Source organism: Nycticebus coucang, chromosome X (genome assembly GCF_027406575.1).
Source record: "Nycticebus coucang isolate mNycCou1 chromosome X, mNycCou1.pri, whole genome shotgun sequence".
Lineage (NCBI taxonomy): Eukaryota > Metazoa > Chordata > Mammalia > Primates > Lorisidae > Nycticebus > Nycticebus coucang.
The window spans coordinates 75,072,978-75,091,761 of NC_069804.1; the positions used below are offsets into that span (position 1 = coordinate 75,072,978).

At 36.6% G+C, this 18,784-nt stretch overlaps 1 protein-coding gene and 1 non-coding gene across 3 annotated transcripts in view; one reads left to right on the plus strand and one right to left on the minus strand.

Annotated features, from left to right (window-relative positions):
• OPHN1 (oligophrenin 1) overlaps window positions 1-18,784 on the minus strand; it is a 721,258-nt gene that overhangs the window by 135,889 nt on the left and 566,585 nt on the right. For both annotated transcript variants that reach the window (XM_053579945.1, XM_053579942.1), the window contains exons 16-18: window positions 15,555-15,639; window positions 8,502-8,560; window positions 7,239-7,344 (exon numbers count right to left, since the gene is read on the minus strand). In XM_053579945.1, the coding sequence (XP_053435920.1) occupies window positions 7,239-7,344; window positions 8,502-8,560; window positions 15,555-15,639 (250 nt within the window). The remainder of the gene's footprint in view (window positions 1-7,238; window positions 7,345-8,501; window positions 8,561-15,554; window positions 15,640-18,784) is intronic.
• On the plus strand, window positions 11,860-11,967 carry LOC128578742 (U6 spliceosomal RNA). The gene has a single exon (XR_008377875.1). It is a non-coding gene; the product is annotated as a U6 spliceosomal RNA (small nuclear RNA).

Here is an 18,784-nt window from a genome sequence, read left to right on the forward strand (position 1 = left end):
AATCAGAAAAAAACTCGAATAGCCAAAACATTACTCAAAATAAAAACAAAGCAGGAGGAATCATGCTACCAGACCTCAGATTATACCACAAAACGATAGTGATCAAAACAGCCTGGTACTGGCACAAAAACAGAAAAGTAGATGTCTGACGGAGGGAGGGGGGTGGGGCCTTGGTGTGTGTCACACTTTATGGGGGCAAGACATGATTGCAAGAGGGACTTTACCTAACAATTGCAATTAGTGTCACCTGGCTTATTGTACCCTCAATGAATCACCAACAATAAAAAAAAAATTAAATTAAATTAAAAAAAAAAGTACATGTCTGGAACAGAATAGAGAACCAAGAGATGAATCCAGCTACTTACCATTATTTAATCTTTGACGAGTCAATTAAAAACATTCAGTGGGGAAAAGATTCCCTATTTAACAAATGGTGCTGGGTGAACTGGCTGGCAACCTGCAGAAGACTGAAACTGGACCCACACCTTTCACCATTAACTAAGATAGACTCTCACTGGATTAAAGATTTAAACTTAAGACATGAAACTATAAAAATACTAGAGAGAAGTGCAGGGAAACCCCTTGAAGAAATTGGTCTGGGCTAGTATTTTATGAAGAGGACCCCCCAGCCAATTGAGGCAGCTTCAAAAATACAATACTGGGACTTGATCAAACTAAAAAGCTTCTGCATAGCCAAGAACACAGTAAGTAAAGCAATCTAACAGCCCTCAGAATGGGAGAAGATATTTGCAGGTTATGTCTCCGACAAAGGTTTAATAACCAGAATCCACAGAGAACTCAAACGCATTAGCAAGAAAAGAATAAGGGATCCCATTGCAGGGTGGACAAGGGATTTAAAGAGAAACTTCTCTGAAGAAGACAGGCACGAGGACTTCAGACATATGAAAAAATGCTCATCATCTTTAATCATCAGAGAAATGCAAATCAAAACTACTTTGAGATATCATCTAACTCCAGCGAGACTAGCCTATATCACAAAATCCCAAGACCAGAGATGTTGGCGTGGATGTGGAGAAAAGGGAACACTTCTACACTGCTGGTGGGAATGCAAATTAATACATTCCTTTTGGAAAGATATATGGAGAACACTTAGAGATCTAAAAATAGATCAGCCATTCAATCCTGTAATCCCTCTACTGGGCATATACCCAGAAGACCAAAAATCACATCTTAACAAAGATATTTGTACCAGAATGTTTATTGCAGCCCTATTCATAATTGTTAAGACATGGAAAAAGCCCAAGTGCCCATCGATGCACGAATAGATTAATAAATTGTGGTATATGTACACCATGGAATATTATGCAGCCTTAAAGAAAGATGGAGACTTTACCTCTTTCATATTTACATGGATGGAGCTGGAACATATTCTTCTTAGTAAAGTATCTCAAGAATTGAAGCAAAAGTATCCAATGTACTCAGCCCTACTATGAAACTAATTTAGGGTTTTCAAATGAAAGCTATAAGCCAGGTTACAACCTAAGAATAGGGTGAAGGGGGAAAGGGAGGGGAGGGAGAGGGGAGCTGGGTAGATGGAAGGGGATTGGTAGGATTACACCAGCGGTGCATCTTACAAGGGTATATGTGAAACTTGGTAAATGTGGAATGTAAGTGTCTTGGCACAGTACCTGAGAGAATGCCAGGAAGGCTATGATGACCAGTGTGTCAAATGGTCTGTGAAGCTAGTGAATGATGCCCCATGATAATATCATGTACACAGCTGTGATTTAATAATAAAAAAAGAATACAGAAATTAAACAAAGATATAAGAGATTTAAATGAGACCCTAGAACAACTGTGCTTGATAGACGCATATAGAACACTCCATCCCAAAGGTAAAGAATATACATTTTTCTCATCACCCCATAAAACATTCTCCAAAATTGATCATATCTTAGGACACAAAACAAACCTCAACAGAATAAAAAGAACTGAAATTTTACCTTGTATCTTCTCATACCATAAGGCACTAAAGGTGGAACTCAACTCTAACAAAAAAATTCAACAGCACACAAAGGCATAAAAATCAAACAACCTTCTGTTGAATGATAGATGAGTGCAGGAAAAAATAAAACAGGAAATCATTAACTTCCTGGAGAATAACAAAAATGAAGACACAAGCTACCAAAACCTGTGGGATACTGCAAATGCAGTTTTGAGAGGAAAATTTATCACTTTAGATGCCTACATTAGAAAAACAGAAAGAGAGCACATCAACAAACTCACAAGCCACCTTATGAAATTGAAAAAAGAACAATCTAAGCCTAAACACAGTAGAAGAAAAGAAATATCCAAAAATCAAATCAGAAATCAATGAAATTGAAAACAAAAGAATCATTCAGAAAATTAATGAAACAAGGAGTTGGTTGTTTGAAAAAAATAAATAAAATAGATAAACCTTTGACCAGACTAAGTAGAAATAGAAAAGTAAAATCTCTAGTAACCTCTATCAGAAATAACAAAGGGGAAATAACAACTGATGCCACAGAGATACAAGACATCATCTCTGAATACTACCAGAAACTCTATGGCCAGAAACTTGACAATGTGAGGGAAATGGATCAATATCTGGAATCACACCCTCCCTAGACTTAGCCAGGAAGAAATAGAGCTTCTGAACAGACCAATTTCAAGCAATGAGCTTAAAGAAACAATAAAAAAGCTTCCAACCAAAAAATGCCCTGGTCCAGATGGCTTCATACCAGAAATCTATCAAACCTTCAATGAAGAGCTTGTTCCTGTACTGCAGAAATAATTCCAAAAAAATGAGGAGCAAGGAAACTTCCCCAATACGTTCTATGAAGCAAACATCACCCTGATACCAAAACCAGGAAAAGACCCAAATAAAAAGGAGAATTTCAGATCAATTTCACTCATGAATATAGACGCAAAAATTCTCAACAAAATCCTAGCCAATAGATTACAGCTTATCATCAAAAAAGTCATACATCATGATCAAGTAGGGTTCATCCCAGCTAGGGATGCAAAGCTGGTTTAACATATGCAAGTCCATAAACGTTATCCACCATATTAACAGAGGCAAAAATAAAGACCATATGATCCTCTGAATAGATGCAGAAAAAGCATTCCATAAAATCAAGCATCCTTTTCTAATTAGAACACTGAAGAGTATAGGCATACGTGGCACATTTCTGAAACTGATTGAAGCTATTCATAACAAACCCACAGCTAAAATTTTAATGAATGGAGTAAAACTGAAAGCTTTTCCTCTTAGAACTGGAACCAGACAAGGTTGTCCTCTGTCACCCTTACTATTCAACAGAGTGCTGGAAGTTCTAGTCAATACCATTATGCAAGACAAAGAAATAAAGGGCATCCAAATAGGAGCAGAGGAGGTCAAACTCTCCCTTTGCTGATGACATGATCTTATAATTAGAGAATCCCAAAGACTCAACCACAAGACTCCTGGAAGTTATGAAAAAATACAGTAATGTCTCAGGATATAAAATCAATGTCCAAAAGTCAGTAGACTTTGTATATGCCAATAACCGTCAAGATGAGAAGCTAATTAAGGACACAACTCCCTTCACCATAGTTTCAAAGAAAATGAAATAGCTAGCAATATATCTAACAAAGGAGTTCAAGGAACTCTATAAAGAAAATTATGAAATCCTCAGATAGGAAATAGCAGAGGATATTAATAAATGGAAGAACATACCATGCTCATGGATGGGAAGAATGAACATTGTTAAAACGTCTATATTTCCCAAAGCAATCTACCTATTCAATGCCATTCCTATCAAAATACCAATATCGTACTTTCAAGATTTGGAAAAAAATGATTCTGTGTTTTGTATGGAACCGGAAAAAAAACCGGTATAGCTAAGGCAGTTCTTAGTAATAAAAATAAAGCTAGGGGCATCAGCATACCAGATTTTAGTCTGTACTACAAAGCCATAGTGCTCAAGACAGCATGGTAATGGCACAAAAATAGAGACATAGACACTTGGAATCGAATTGAAAACCAAGAAATGAAACTAATATCTTACAACTACCTAATCTTCGATAAAAAAACAAGAACATACCTTGGGGGAAAGACTCCCTATTCAATAAATGGTGTTGGGAGAACTGGATATCCACATGTAAAAGACTGAAACTGGACCCACACCTTTCCCCACTCACAAAAATTGATTCAAGATGGATAAAGGACTTAAATTTAAGGCATGAAACAATAAAAATCCTCCAAGAAAGCATAGGAAAAACACTGGAAGGTATTGGCCTGGGGAAAGACTTCATGAAGAAGACTGCCATGGCAATTGCAACAGCAATAAAAATAAACAAATGGGACTTCATTAAACTGAAAAGCTTCTGTACAGCTAAAGAGACAACAACCAAAGCAAATAGACAACCTATATAATGGGAAAGGATATTTGCATATTTTGAATCAGACAAAAGCTTAATAACTAGGATCTATAGAGAAGTCAAATTAATCCATATGAAAAAAGCCAACAGTCCCATATATCAATGGACAAGAGTCATGAATAAAACATTCTCTAAAGAAGACAGACAAATGGCTAAAAAACATATGAAAAAATGTTCATCATCCCTATCTATTAGAGAAATGCAAATCAAAACCACCCTGAGACACCATCTAACGCTAGCGAGAATGGCCAACATAACAAAATCTCAAAACTGCAGATGCTGGTGTGGATGTGGAGAGAAGGGAACACTTTTACACTGCTGGTGGGCCTGCAAACTAGTACAACCTTTTTGGAAGGCAGTATGGAGAACCATCAAAGAACTCAGGCTAGACCTCCCATTTGATCCTGCAATCCCATTACTAGGCATCTACCCAGAAGGAAAAAAATCCTTTTATCATAAGGACACTTGCACTAGACTGTTTATCACAGCTCAATTTACAATCGCCAAAATGTGGAAACAGACTAAATGCCCACCAACCCAGGAATGGATTAACAAGCTGTGGTATATGTACACCATGGAATACTATTCAGCCATTTAAAAAATGGAGACTTTACATCCTTCGTATTAACCTGGATGGAAGTGGAAGACATTATTCTTAGTAAAGCATCACCAGAATGGAGAACCATGAATCCTATGTACTCAATTTTGACATGAGGACAATTAATGACAATTAAAGTCACGGTGGGGGTGGGGGAAGGGGAGAGCAGAGGGAGAAAGAAGGAGGAAGGGGTGGGGAAAGGAAGAGCAGAAAGAGGGAAGGAGGGAGGGGGTTGGCCCTTGGTGTGTGCCATATCTTTTGGAGGCAAAACATGTTTGCAAGAGGGACTTTACCTAACAAATGCAATCAGTGTAACCTGGTTTATTGTAATCTCAATGAATCCCCAACAATAAAAAAAAAAAGAAGTAGACCATGATGGGGATCGACCCACGAATGGATTAATAAATTGTAGTATATGTACACCATGGAAAATGAATAAATAAATACATAAAGTTATAAAAAATAAAAAAATAGAGACAAAGACATTTGGAATCGAATAGAAAACTGGAAAATGAAATCCATGTGCAATTATTTAAAGTAACGTATGGATAATACACTGAAATTGTGTGAATATTCTGTTCCTCAACATTCTCTTATTCAAAAGTTTTGGTCTACATTTATTATTTTTTTGGTACATTTAAAACAGAGCACCTCAGTACAAACTACATTTATTAGGTGCCATTCTTCTGAATTAAAGAGTTTTCCATCCTATCCCCACCACGTTACAATCAAATATATTATTTGTTATTTTTGATATTTAGGTTCCCCCATATGTCCTAAGGGCAGGTTCAAGTCATTTTCTAATTCATGCCCACAGAGGAGAAAAACTTATTTCAATTCAAATTGGGGGGAGGGGTAACACGGGAGGAGGCAGGGAGGCAGTTGGGGTGCTCTCACTGAATGGGCACAGAGTGGAGGTTTTTGGCACACATTTTGTGTGAGGGACATAACTGCAAGAGAAACTCTACCTAACAAAATCAAATATTTTGATCTGGTTGTTTATACCCTCATTAACCTGAAATAAATTTACTTTTCACTTAAAAATAGTCTTAGATAATCAATGGTGAAACATATTTACGTGATATTGCACATCACTGGAAAACCAGAGGTCCAAAAGTACATGGGCAAATCACTCAGGATTTGCTATTAGCCTGCGGTCTTATTTCCACCAAGGGTCTCAGTTTCGGGTGTTTGACATTCTCCCCAAATGAGGTTAAAATATATCATGCATTTCTGGAGTAAACTGATGGTTTTGTTTGCTGAATAGTATATGCATACTTAAATGTGTTGTTTTTGTAAGCTTATTTTGACATTTCCTTACAGTTTAACACACAGAGAAAAGCCTCAAGAATGCCTTACTATGGTCACTACTAACAGAAATGACAGCAGAACCCTGGTATGCTTACTCATGGATGGAATGCCTTCTGCCTTTTTTTTTTTTTTAATTTGGGGTCTTGCCATGTTGCCAAGGCTGGTTTCAAACTCTTGAGCTAAAGAAATCCTCCCACCTCAGGCTACTGAGTAGCACTTTTTGCCTTTTTTGAGCTAAGTAAATTCATCTTTATTCATCTTTATTAAAGCCTCTGCCAAGGAAGCATCACCAAAGGGCACATGTGCCCATTTTAACCACCTATCTCAGTGCCTTTACCAGGCCTACTCTCTGGAATGCTGCTGGATATAACTGCCTACCACATTCTTGGAAGAAGATGACTAGAATCTTAATTACAACTCCCATTTCTTAAGAGCCTCTTATGGGCCATGCACTTGACCCTGTGTTCATTCTAATCTACACAACATTCCTGCATTGTATGCAAGACTGTTCTCACTATATATATGAACAGACTAAGACAGGTCAGCCACAGATAAATGAGTTGCAGAGCTAGGATTCAAAACAAGGTTTATCTGACAGCAAAGCCTGTATTTAGACCACTCTACCTTCATGTTACACTTCAGCAAACAACCCAGATACATGATGACTGAGAGGACATACGAGGGCTGTCTGGAAAGTATCTAGCCATGTATATCTCTATTTTTCATATTACATGGGTGGATACTTTCCAGACAGCACTCATATATAAAGGTCAAGCAAAATTACTTTCTTCACAGAGCACTTAGCCAACCAAGGAAGCTGTTGAGAGTTGGGACGGAAAGAACTGAGAGGCAATTTCACTATAGTCTTACCACAGGAGCCAGTTCTCTAATAGGAACTGTTTCTGAAAATCCATCAGTTACTTACTTGACCAAGTGTCGTATGAGAATTTCCAGCATCTCTCGGTTCTTTTCTGGTAGCTTATATACCAAGGAGTGAATAGCTCCCAGCCGGTAATCCAGATTATCAGACTCTGAGAGAGAACAGTGAGATGGTTTTGCTTTCTAGGCAAAAGGCTTGAACAAATTCTCACACACACTCACACACACACAGATGTAGAGAAAAACAACCACAGACACAGATAGAGTCAAAAGAGATGGAAAGAGATAGATAAATAGGCACAGAAACACAATGACAAAGAGAGACATACAAAAAAAGACAAAGAAAGAAAAAAGGCAGAGAGAGAAAGAGAAAGAGAGAGAAATGAACAAATATAAAGCCCTAGAAGGAGGAGGGAAATAAACAATAGAGAAGAAGAGAAAAGATGAGAACAAAAGAGAGATTATATCAGAGGAAGAAAGAACACTGGACACAAGAGGTTGTTTCTGAAGTCTCATGAACAAACTGCCAGCTGGAAACCTATTGCACACACGTGACTTGTCCAACTGAGAGGGGCACTACTGCCTCTAGTTTCCTATAAAAATCAAGCCCAGAAGTAAAGACCAAACATCCTTTGCCTAAACAAACAAACAACAAAAAAAAAACAGTAAGAGGTAAAGACCCCTGAATCTTTTTCCTGTGCTACAAACAGCATGATGCAGGAGAGAGTCACATAGACACGTGAAATGGCATGCATACATACAATAGCCTTAGCCAAAATTTTAAAGCTTCTTCAGATGCCAACTTTTGGAGTGATTCTATATGCCTTATTTCCCCCATGTACTCCTCCATCATAACAGTCATTTTTCTCATCTAGAAAATGTGATACTAATGCTAACAGAAAGAGCAATGAATCATAACACATTTGAAAAGCATTTGAAAAGGCAAACCACTGAAGAAAGCTGAAACAGCAACTGTGATGCTATTTTGCTATTTTCGTGGTTATGTGGCCAATGCTCTTGTACTGATGGAAGAAGCAATAAAATCAATAAATCAGTAAACTCTTAATATCACCACAGTCCTATAGTTAGCCATTTTCTCTAACCCACTCACCTAATACAGATTTCTGAAAAGTAATGCAACTTTGGAGTAAGGCAGCAGGATCACTCTCATTTGGCAGTAGGAAAAATCTGTGTATATGACTCTAAGTTTTTGCTATCAATCCCTTCCCTGCAAGCAGTTTCCTATGCTTATTGTTGTAAACCTTATTAAGTAACAAGAACACCACCATTAAGGAGTAACAATACTTACTGGCAGCAGAGACCAGCTCTTTGTGAAGTTTATAGGTCATTACAGGTTCAGAAAGATTCCTGAAACGAATGAAGACTGTAAGTTCATATGCAGAGGAAACAGGCCTTGAATTCTCTGATCTGTGGGCACTCAGGATAAACTTTCTGAGTCACATAGCTTAAGGAGATTACAGATAATACATTTTTCTCCTCCCATGAAGCCATTATGAGATTATATGCATTTTCTACTCACAGGATGCTTTCTGACATGATACAAAGTCTGATAATTAAGTTCATGAACTCATCCTAGGAAAAGTGCTGCATATCTCATAGCTGAATATCACCATGGTCACCTTCAAAGTGCTACCCTTGGGAAGCTATGCACTGATACAAGTGCCCAGTTCACTCTTCAAAGCAATTTTTGAACTCTTTCTAGAATGAAATTTGTTGTTGGATTACTGTTGATACTCAAAGTCATCAAAATTTCTTCTTTTCAATATTTCCTTTATCTTTGTGTAAAGAAAAAAGTCATTGGGGGCCAGATCAGGTGAATAGGGAAGGGGTTCCAACACAGTTATTAGTTTACTAGCTAAAAGTTCCCTCAAACAGTGCCATGTGAGCTGGTGCATTGAGAGCCGTAAATGCAGGTCGTTCTCATCTAACTTTTTCAGGTAGCCTTTTCAGCACTTCCAAATAGTAAACTTGGTTAATTTTGCCCAGATGGTACAAATTCATAACAAACAATCCTCTTGATATCAAAAGAAGTTCAAACATCATTTTGACTCTTTTTTTTTTGTTTTGTTTTTTTGAGACAGTCTCACTATGTTGCCCTCAGTAGAGTGCCATGGCGTCATAGCTCACATCAAATTCAAACTCTTGTGCTTAAGCAGTTCTTTTGCCTCAGCCTCCCAAGTAGCTGGGACTACAGGCACCTACCACAATGCCCAGCTATTGTTTTTTTTTTTTTTTTGGAGGGGGAGTTGCAGTTGTCGTTGTTTAGCTGGTCCAGGCTGGGTTTGAACCCACCAGCCTTGGTTTATATGACCATCGCCCTATCCATTGAACTACAGGCACCACCCCATTTTGAATCTTGATTTGGATTCATGAAACATTTTTGGTTGTGGAGAATTGGATGACTTCCATTGTGAGCTTTGACGTTTTATTTCAGGATCATATTGGTATATCTGTTTCAATACCAGTGATAATACAGCCCAAATCACCATCTTGCCTCTCCAAAACGTCTTTATAAACTTCTACTCTTCTTTGGATTTGTTTATCAATGAGCTCCTTTGGGACCATTTTTTACACACACATTTCACATGCCAGGATTTCAGTTAAGATTTTTCTGTTTCCACATCAATGTTTACTTATTCTGCTATGCTTCTCATAGTCAGCTGACGATTTTGACACACAATTTGGTGAATTTTTGCAATATTTTTGTCAGCTATGCTCATTACTGGCCATCCCGACCTCTCTTCATCAGTGATACTTTCTCTCCCCTCAGAAAAATATTTAATCTGTTTGTATACTGCCATTTTCTTCATGTCATTAACCCCATAAACTTGGAATAGCATGTTCCTGATTTCACTTCCACTCTTACCAAGTTTAACAAGAAATTTAATGTTTGTTCACTGCTCTAATTCAAGCTCTGACATTTCCGCAGTGGCACACAAAAGCATTCAACAGCAACAATGCACACCACTCAGCAAGATACTGCCACATGGCAATATGAACACAACTGGTATAGCAAGGTTATGAACCCTTACCAAGCTGTTTGTACAGTGCTGCCAACATAAGTGCATGGTGGCAAATTTGTGAACTTAATTATCATACCTCATATACATTTTCTCTTCCATGAAGCTTTCTCAGGATAAGACAAGTTCGTATTAAATTAAGAGACTTGCAAAGGTAAGGATTTAAGCCTTTAACAAGATCTCTGATTACATCCAAAAACTAAAAAAGAGACACTACAAAATACCAGTGTGGACCCAGTGTAAATGCTACCATTAATCCATAATAACTCGGTAAGTCTTTAGAATTTCCAAAGCATTTTTAAATCTGTGCTCCCAGTGACCCCCACCACTAACCTTTGAGGTGAAGCACTTATTCAAAATCCACTCATTGGAAGAGGAAAATGAGGCTCAAACAGGTTTCATTGCTTACTCAAAAAACATTGATAACTTACATGTGCCTGGCATTGTGCCAAGTAATGGGACTCAAAAAATGAGTAAGACATACTCCAAACCTCCAAGGAGCTAATTGTCTAGTAGTTCAAAGCACCATATACAAACTTTACCATGCAGTGAGACAAGTGTGATAATCAGATAAAGATACATGGTAGTTGACTCAGAGGAAGTAACCACCTAATAATCATGAGACGGAGGATAATATTACCAAAATCCATACCGTACTAAGTGATTTACATGTATTAACTCACTTAAACTGCATGGCAACCCTGTGAGGTAGATATTAATATTATCTGCATTTTACAGTGAGGAAACTGAAGCACAAAAGAGTTAAAGAACCCATCCATGATTACAGAGTTCATAAATGGCAAAACCAGGAAGGTTGTCTCCTATGTTCATGTGGCAATAGAGATAGAGATGGTGAAGAAATACTCTGGGAGGCCGAGGTGGGTGGATCGCCTGAGCTCATGAGTCGGAGACCAGCCTGAGCCACAGCGAGACCTCATCTCTAAAAATAGCTGGTACTTCACATGAAAGCTATAACCCAGTTACAACCTAAGAATAGGGAGAAGGGGAAAAGGGAGGGGAGAGAGGGGGGAGGGAGGTGGAGGGAGGGGGATTAAGGGGATTACACCTGCAGTGCATCTTACAAGGGTATATGTGAATCCTAGTAAATGTGGAATGTAAAGGTCTCAGCAAAATAACTAAGAAAATGCTATGAAAGCTATGTTAACTTGTGTGATGAAAATGTGTCAAACGATCTATGAACCAAGTGTATGGTGCCCCATGATCATATTAATGAACACAGCTATGATTTAATAAAAATAAAAAAAGGAAAAAAAATAAAATAATAAAAAATAAAATAAAAATAGCTGGGCATTGTGGCTAGTGCCTAAATCCCAGCTATTCAGGAGGCTGAGGTATGAGAATCATTTGAGCCCAAGAGTTTGAGGTTGCTGTGAGCTGTGATAGCATGCTACCGAGGGCAACAAAGTGAGACTGTCTCAAAAAAAAAAAAAAGTGGTGAAGAGAGTGTTTTGAAAGTGGTTAATTAAGAATTTCTTCATTGCTTGGGTATGATGGTAAGGGGAAGAGAGATCCAGTGTGAGTGACTGGATAGGATAGGAATTAACACCAAAGTAGACATGCTAAATGTGGGTTAGCAAGAAGCGGAAGTCTAAGAAGCTAGATGTAGTGCTTGCTTTGGCAGCACATATACTATAATTAGAATGATACATAAAAAGATTAGCATGGCCCCTGAGCAAGGATGACATGCAAATTTCTGTAGTGTTCCATATTTTTCAGCCATAAGAGATGGAGACTTTACATCTTTTCTGTTTACCTGGATGGAGTTGAAACACATTCTTCTTAGTAAAGTATTTCAGGAATGAGGGGAAAAAGTGTCCACTGTACTTAATACTAATATGAAACCAATATACAAATAACTACATGTCCACATGAAATAAAAAAGACTAGTACGGTCTAGTGGGGGAGGGGGAAAGGAGGGCAATTGGCTGAATCTTACCTAATGTGCATAATGTGAGGGTGTTCAGCACATCCCCTAGATGAAGGGCTCAACTGCAACTTGAACTTTACCGTAGAAATGAAAACAATGTAAGCCAGGCATGGTGGCTCTCACCTGTAACTGAGCACTTTGGGAGGCTGAGGTGGGTGGACTGCTTGAGCTCAGGAGCTGACCAGCCTGAGTAAGAGTGAGACCTTGTCTCTACTAAAAATATAAAAACTGAACTAGCTGGGTGTTGTGGCTGGTGCCTGTAGTCCCAGCTTCTTGGGAGGTTGAGGCAAGAGAATCACCTGAACCCAAGGGTTAGAGGTTGCTGTGAGCTATGATGACATGACACTCTATCCAGGGCAACAGAGTAAGACTTTGTCTCAAAAAAAATAATAATAATTAAAAACAAATAAAAAGACAAAATGAAAAGAATGTAACCTAAACATTTGTACCCTCATATTAATCTAAAACTTTTTAAAAAGTAAAAGAATATTAAATAAATAGAGAAAGAAAAAAAAAGTTAGATGCAACACCCTACTAGCAGGTCTGTGAACCATCTGGGAAAATCATGAATCTAGGTAAAAAACAGAACAGTTGCCACTAACCCAGGAGAGACGGCAAACTGGCAACTAAACCACTAACTGGAGACTTTTAACATTTCTTGTTTGTATTAGCACTGTGTATGAAAAAGAAATGAAGTGGAATCAATGATGAAAATAAATAATTTTTATTTCATATAAAAATCCACATTTCCTACCTCTTTTGAAAAGTTGAAAATCTGCCTCCATTGGACCCATGTAGTTATTTGTGCAATTAACATGGCTGTTTGCATATACATATGTGGATTTGTATGCAATTGAAAGTTCAATGGGCGAAGTGTTCAATATGAAAATACTCTAAATCAAGGTGAGGAGGTGGCTCACAGCTGTAATCTTAGCACTCTGGGAGGCCGAGGCGGGTAGAGTGACGGAGCCCATGAGTTCCAGACCAGCCTGAGCCAGGCGAGACCTCATCTCTAAAAATAACCAGACATTGTGGTGGGCGCCTGTAGTCCCAGCTGCCAGGGCGGCTGAGGCAAGAGAACTGCTTAAGCCCAAGAGTTTGAGGTTGCTGTGAGCTGTGAAGCCACAGCACTCTACCGAAGGTGATAAAGTGAGACTCTGTCTCAAAAAAAAAAAATAAAATAAATACTTTAAATGCATTAACTTCCATTTCTGGCCACTGTATGTATTTGAGATTTCCATCACTCTAGTGCAGTGGTTTTCAACCTTCCTAATGTCATAACCCTTTAATACAGTTCCTCATGTTGTAGTGACCCCCAACCATAAAATTATTTTCATTGCTACTTCATAACTGTAATTTTGCTACTGTTATGAATCGTAATGTAAATATCTGATATGCAGGATGCATTTTCATTGGTCACAACCCACAGGTTGAGACCTGCTCTAGCATAAATAAAAAACAAACAAACAAACAAAACAGCCCTGGAGAACAGCAAGTAGAAAGACTACAAAGGGGCAAAAATGACCTAAGAGTATGAGAAAAAAGAAAAGCAAGTTGACAAAGCAGAATCACAGGTGAAAAATAGTAAATGTAGAATATAATTGTCTTAACACAATAACTAAGAAAATGCCAGGATGGCTAAGTTAACCAGTGTGATGAAAACGTGTCAAACTGTTTATAAAACCAGTGTATGGTGCCCCATGATCGCATTAATGTACACAGCTATGATTTAATATTAATAAAAAATAAAAAAATAAAATTAATAAAGTCAATGAAAAAAATAAATAAATAAAGCAGAATCCAAAAGAGGAGAAAGGGATTGTTACAAATAATTCAAGTAAGGTAAAGACTAACAATTGTTTTTTGTGTGCAGCATTGAGGAAGTCCCTGGTAAGGGCAACTTCAGTGGAGCTGAAGAGGTGGGAGCCTAATTGCAATGGGTTGAAGAGTAACCTGAGAAGTTAAAAAAGACATAAAGACACACAGTGTATGTATATTATCTGATAAAACAGCTTGGCTGAGAATGTGTAAAGTGTCTCAATAGGCAATCTTTTATAAGAACCTGGCTCTAATTATTATCTATATGGTCGATGAGACCCAATTTTTCAGCTCAAACCCAAATTCATCACTCAGTTTCAGACCTATACATTCAAATGGTTTCATGCCCTGATTTCCTGAAAGGCTTCCAAATTTGTGATATCTACTATGTACCTTATTGTCTCATTCAATTATGGTCTTCTTGTATCTCCCAAATTAATAAATATGTGGTCATTTATTTGGTTGCATGGGGCAGAAAAGTGGAAATCACATTTTTATATCTCTCTCCCAAATTCTCATGTCCAGTTTATCAATTTTACCTCTTCAATCTCTTGGAAGTGCTTACTTCTACTGGTATCCACTGTGATTATTTCCTAATCCAAGAAAGAACATAATATCTTACCCAGAACACAGCAAAGACCTGCTAATTGATTTATACCTTGACCCAGTTTGTCTACCTCAACATATCCTTGCCATTTTTCTTTTCCACTTTGGCAAATACAGAAGAAATACTTCTAGAAAGAGCATTCATGGTTACACAAACCTCCAAGATGATGCTAAAGCAAAAGATCATTTAACAGCAATTTATTTTGGATAAACTATATTATTCAGAGTTTAAGTATCTATCTTCATACCTTAAAGAGCTCAACAGTCAAAAAGAAGAGATTTTGACACAAAATATGGTGCATATGATGGGACATAAAGAATGAATAGGTTTAAAAAACATGTCTAAAACTCTGTTTGCATAATATAAATTATTGCCAAAAAATGAAAAAATTCTTCATCATTATACATGTACAAATATTGCTAGTAAGTTAATGTTTTTGCTCATACCACTGTCACTTCATTTATGATGATAGTTTTGTGGTTCAATTTTTTTTCTATCACATAAATTAAAGCATGGTATAATAACACATCTCACATACCCACTCACCCAGTAAGCTATTTTGGACCAAATGCAATGTAATATTTCAAAATGGTTGTTATTCACTAAAACATGTTAACAAACATGAATTGTTAATACTCACGACTTTTTACTAGTAAACCCATCATGATATCACTCTACCTGTGAACAATGCCACAATTATTTCAAGGGCATGATTTTTAAAATAATCTTTTTGACCTTTAATATAATTAACAATTTTATTTTTATGCTTCCCATGCTTTAATTCTCAGGTTTTAAAAAGTCTTCTAATGTACATGCTTTGACAGAAATCCTCCTTATTCTTTTTTTCTTTAGCAGTACTATCCAACCTCCTGAAATTAGGAGTGCATTAACTCTAATATCCACTCAGGAAACTGTGAAAATCAAAGTTCCCATACAAATCAGACATACCTGAGGTAGAATTTCAAAGAGCTGGTAATTGTCTTAATGTCCCAGTCGCTATTATAAAAATCAACATCTCCTGGGCATTTAGGATCTATACAAGAAGAGATTTTTTTGTAAAGTTAATCATCAAAAAAAAAAAACTTCCTTTTTAATTCTTTTAAAAGAAAAAAAAGTGTGTTAAGTTATTCTATGATGGTTACCAAAGGCTGGGTAGGGAATTGGGGAATGGGTGATAAGGAAGGACTGGTTAATAGGTTCAAAAACGGGATGAATATATGATAGAACAACAAGGAAAATATAATCATCAATATGTTAGGGTATACTTTAAAACACCCAAAGGAGCAGAATTGGAATGGTCCCAAAACAAATAAATTGTAAATGCCTTAGGTCACAGAATTACCTTGATTTGATTAACTCACGCTGTATGCCTGGATCAAAACATCACATATACCCTAGATATAAATACTATATACCCATAATAATTAAAGTTATGAGAAAATTGTTTTAAAATCAAAGGTGGAAAAAAGTAAAGTTATTCTAGCAGTTTACAAAATATCAAAACTTTATAGTAAATTTTCAAAACTTTTCTTGCATTCTGGCCTAGCATAAGAAATTAGGAAGTCATCTTTAACATTTATGCAATAAGAAAAAAGTTGCTCAGATTATTATTAGACCCATTAGAGGTCCTAAGGAAAACTGGTGCCCTCAAAAATGAAGTGACAGATGTGCAGATTCAAAACATTAAAACTTATTTGAACAGAATCCCAGGAATAAAAAAATTCCTTCAGAAACGGTACTAGGATATAAAACTTAAACTATAATTAATGAATTGTTAGAGGCTCAATATGTACATATTTGAGAGGTAAGAACTCCAAGGGAGCCCAGTCCTAGGGAGACCCTCACACTCCTGTGAGTTTTACATTCAGAAGCCTGATCAGACTTTGAAAATGAACATTTGGAAAAAATCATTTCATGCTTCCAGGAGAGGGAGAAGGAAAGTATCCATTTTTCAATATTACCAGAGATTTTTGTTCTTTTCTAAAAATATATTATATTTGTACATATTTATGGGATACATGGAAAATTTTGTTACATGCATACATTATAATGCGTAATGACCAAATCATGAAATTTGGGGTACCCATTACCAAGTGTTTATCATTTCCCAAAGCAATAGAAACAATCAACAGAATGAAAAGACAATTCATAGATTAGGAGAAAATATATGCAAACTAAGTCTGATAAGACCATGATATCCAAAATGAAAAAGGACTTCAAACAACTCAATAGCAAGAAAACAAATAATTCTATTAAAAAATGGGGAAATTATCTCAATAAATCTTTCTAAAAGTAAGACATACAATTGGAAACATCTATATAGTATAACCACCATAGTTGACCACCTCCCTAGACTGACCACATTCTTAAGACCAGACATGTACCACATGTACCTATCAGTACAGGAGGCCTAGTTCCTTATGTTGACCATTTTGTTACAATCCTTTGGGTCGTTAACTTATAAAGATTCTACTGTGTTAAAAATAAGCTAAACATCTTTAATTAACACAAAAATGCAAATTAAAACAACAAAGACAAATAACCTCTCAGAATAACTATTATAATTATAGATGAATAACAGTAAGTGTTGACAACAATGGAGAAATAATAAAATGCTTCTATACTACTGGTAAGAATGTAAATTAGTAAAGCGATTTTGAAAAATAGTATAGGGATTCCTCAAAGAAACTAAAAGTGGAAGTACCATTGTTTCCAGCAATCTAATGTCTAACTATATACAGCCAAAGGAATTAAAATTGACATTCTAAGAGATAACTTTATTTCCATATTCATTTCAGCATTATTCACAGTAACCAACATATAGGAGCATCCTAAGTGTCCATTAATCAATGAACTGACAAAGAAAACATGATATATATATATATATATATACACACAAAGAAATATTATAAAGCTTTTAAATGAAGGAAATTGTGTCATTCATGACAACACAGATCAATCTAGAAGACATAAGGCTGAGTGAAATAAACCCAGCACAAAATGACAAATACTATGTAATATGACTTAAATGTTGGATTTAAAAACATTGGTCTCATAGAAATAGAGACTTAAAAGGTGGTTACCAGATGCTAGGGTTTAGGGTGTAGGGATATAGAAAGGAAAGATATTTGATTAAAGGGTATGAAGATCAGTTAGATTGGAACTATAAGATATAGTCATTTATTGCAGTTCAGAGTGACCACAGTAAATAATATATTCAACATTTCAAAATTGCAAAAAGTAACACTGTCACCACAAAAAAAGGGAAAAAAATTGATGAGGTTGTGCATGTTAATTAGCTTGACTAAATCTTTGTACAATGTACACATATCAAAACATCTGATTGTTGCCTATAAACATACACAATTATTATTTGTCAAAAATAAAAAAAGAAATGGGAAGCTAAAGAGAAGGAAGATGAACATAGACTTCTTCAAATGTGAAAAAGAAATAAACACTTTCTGAGGTAAATAAAAATTAGTCACCAACAGACCTGCTTTGCAAGAACTGTTAAAAGAAGTTCTTCAGAGAGAAAGAAAATGATATAGACTAATAACTTAGATCTATATAAAGAAAGGAGGGACATTACAGAAGGAATATAGACAGTCCCTGAGTTACAAACATCCAATTTATGTACAACTCACACAGAAAACACACACAAAAAACCTATTTAACACTGTAAAAATCCCTGATTGTAAAAGTACTCTAGATAATAACAATAAACAATTCACGGCTTGGCGCCCATAGCAACCCTGGTTACAGCTCTAGCTATATGCACCAAGGATGGTGGGTTCAAAACCGGCCCAGGCCAGTTAAACAACAATGACAACTATAATAAAAAATAGCCAGGCATGGGTGGTGCCTGTGGCTCAAAGGAGTAGGGCGCCGGCCCCATATGGGAGATGGCCGGGTTCAAACCCAGCCCCGGCCAAAAACTGCAAAAAAAAAAAGCCAGGCAATTGGGAGGCTGAGGCAAGAGAATCACTTAAGTTCAAGAGTCTGAGGTTGTTATGAGCTGTGACGCCATAGTACTCTAGTGAAGGCGATATAGGGAGACTCTGTCTCAAAAAAAAAAAAATAGACAATTCAAAATTATAATAGGTGGCTGAGCATGGTGGCTCAATCCTGTAATCCTAGCATTCTCAGAGGTTGAAGCAGATGTTTTAGTTTTTTTTTTT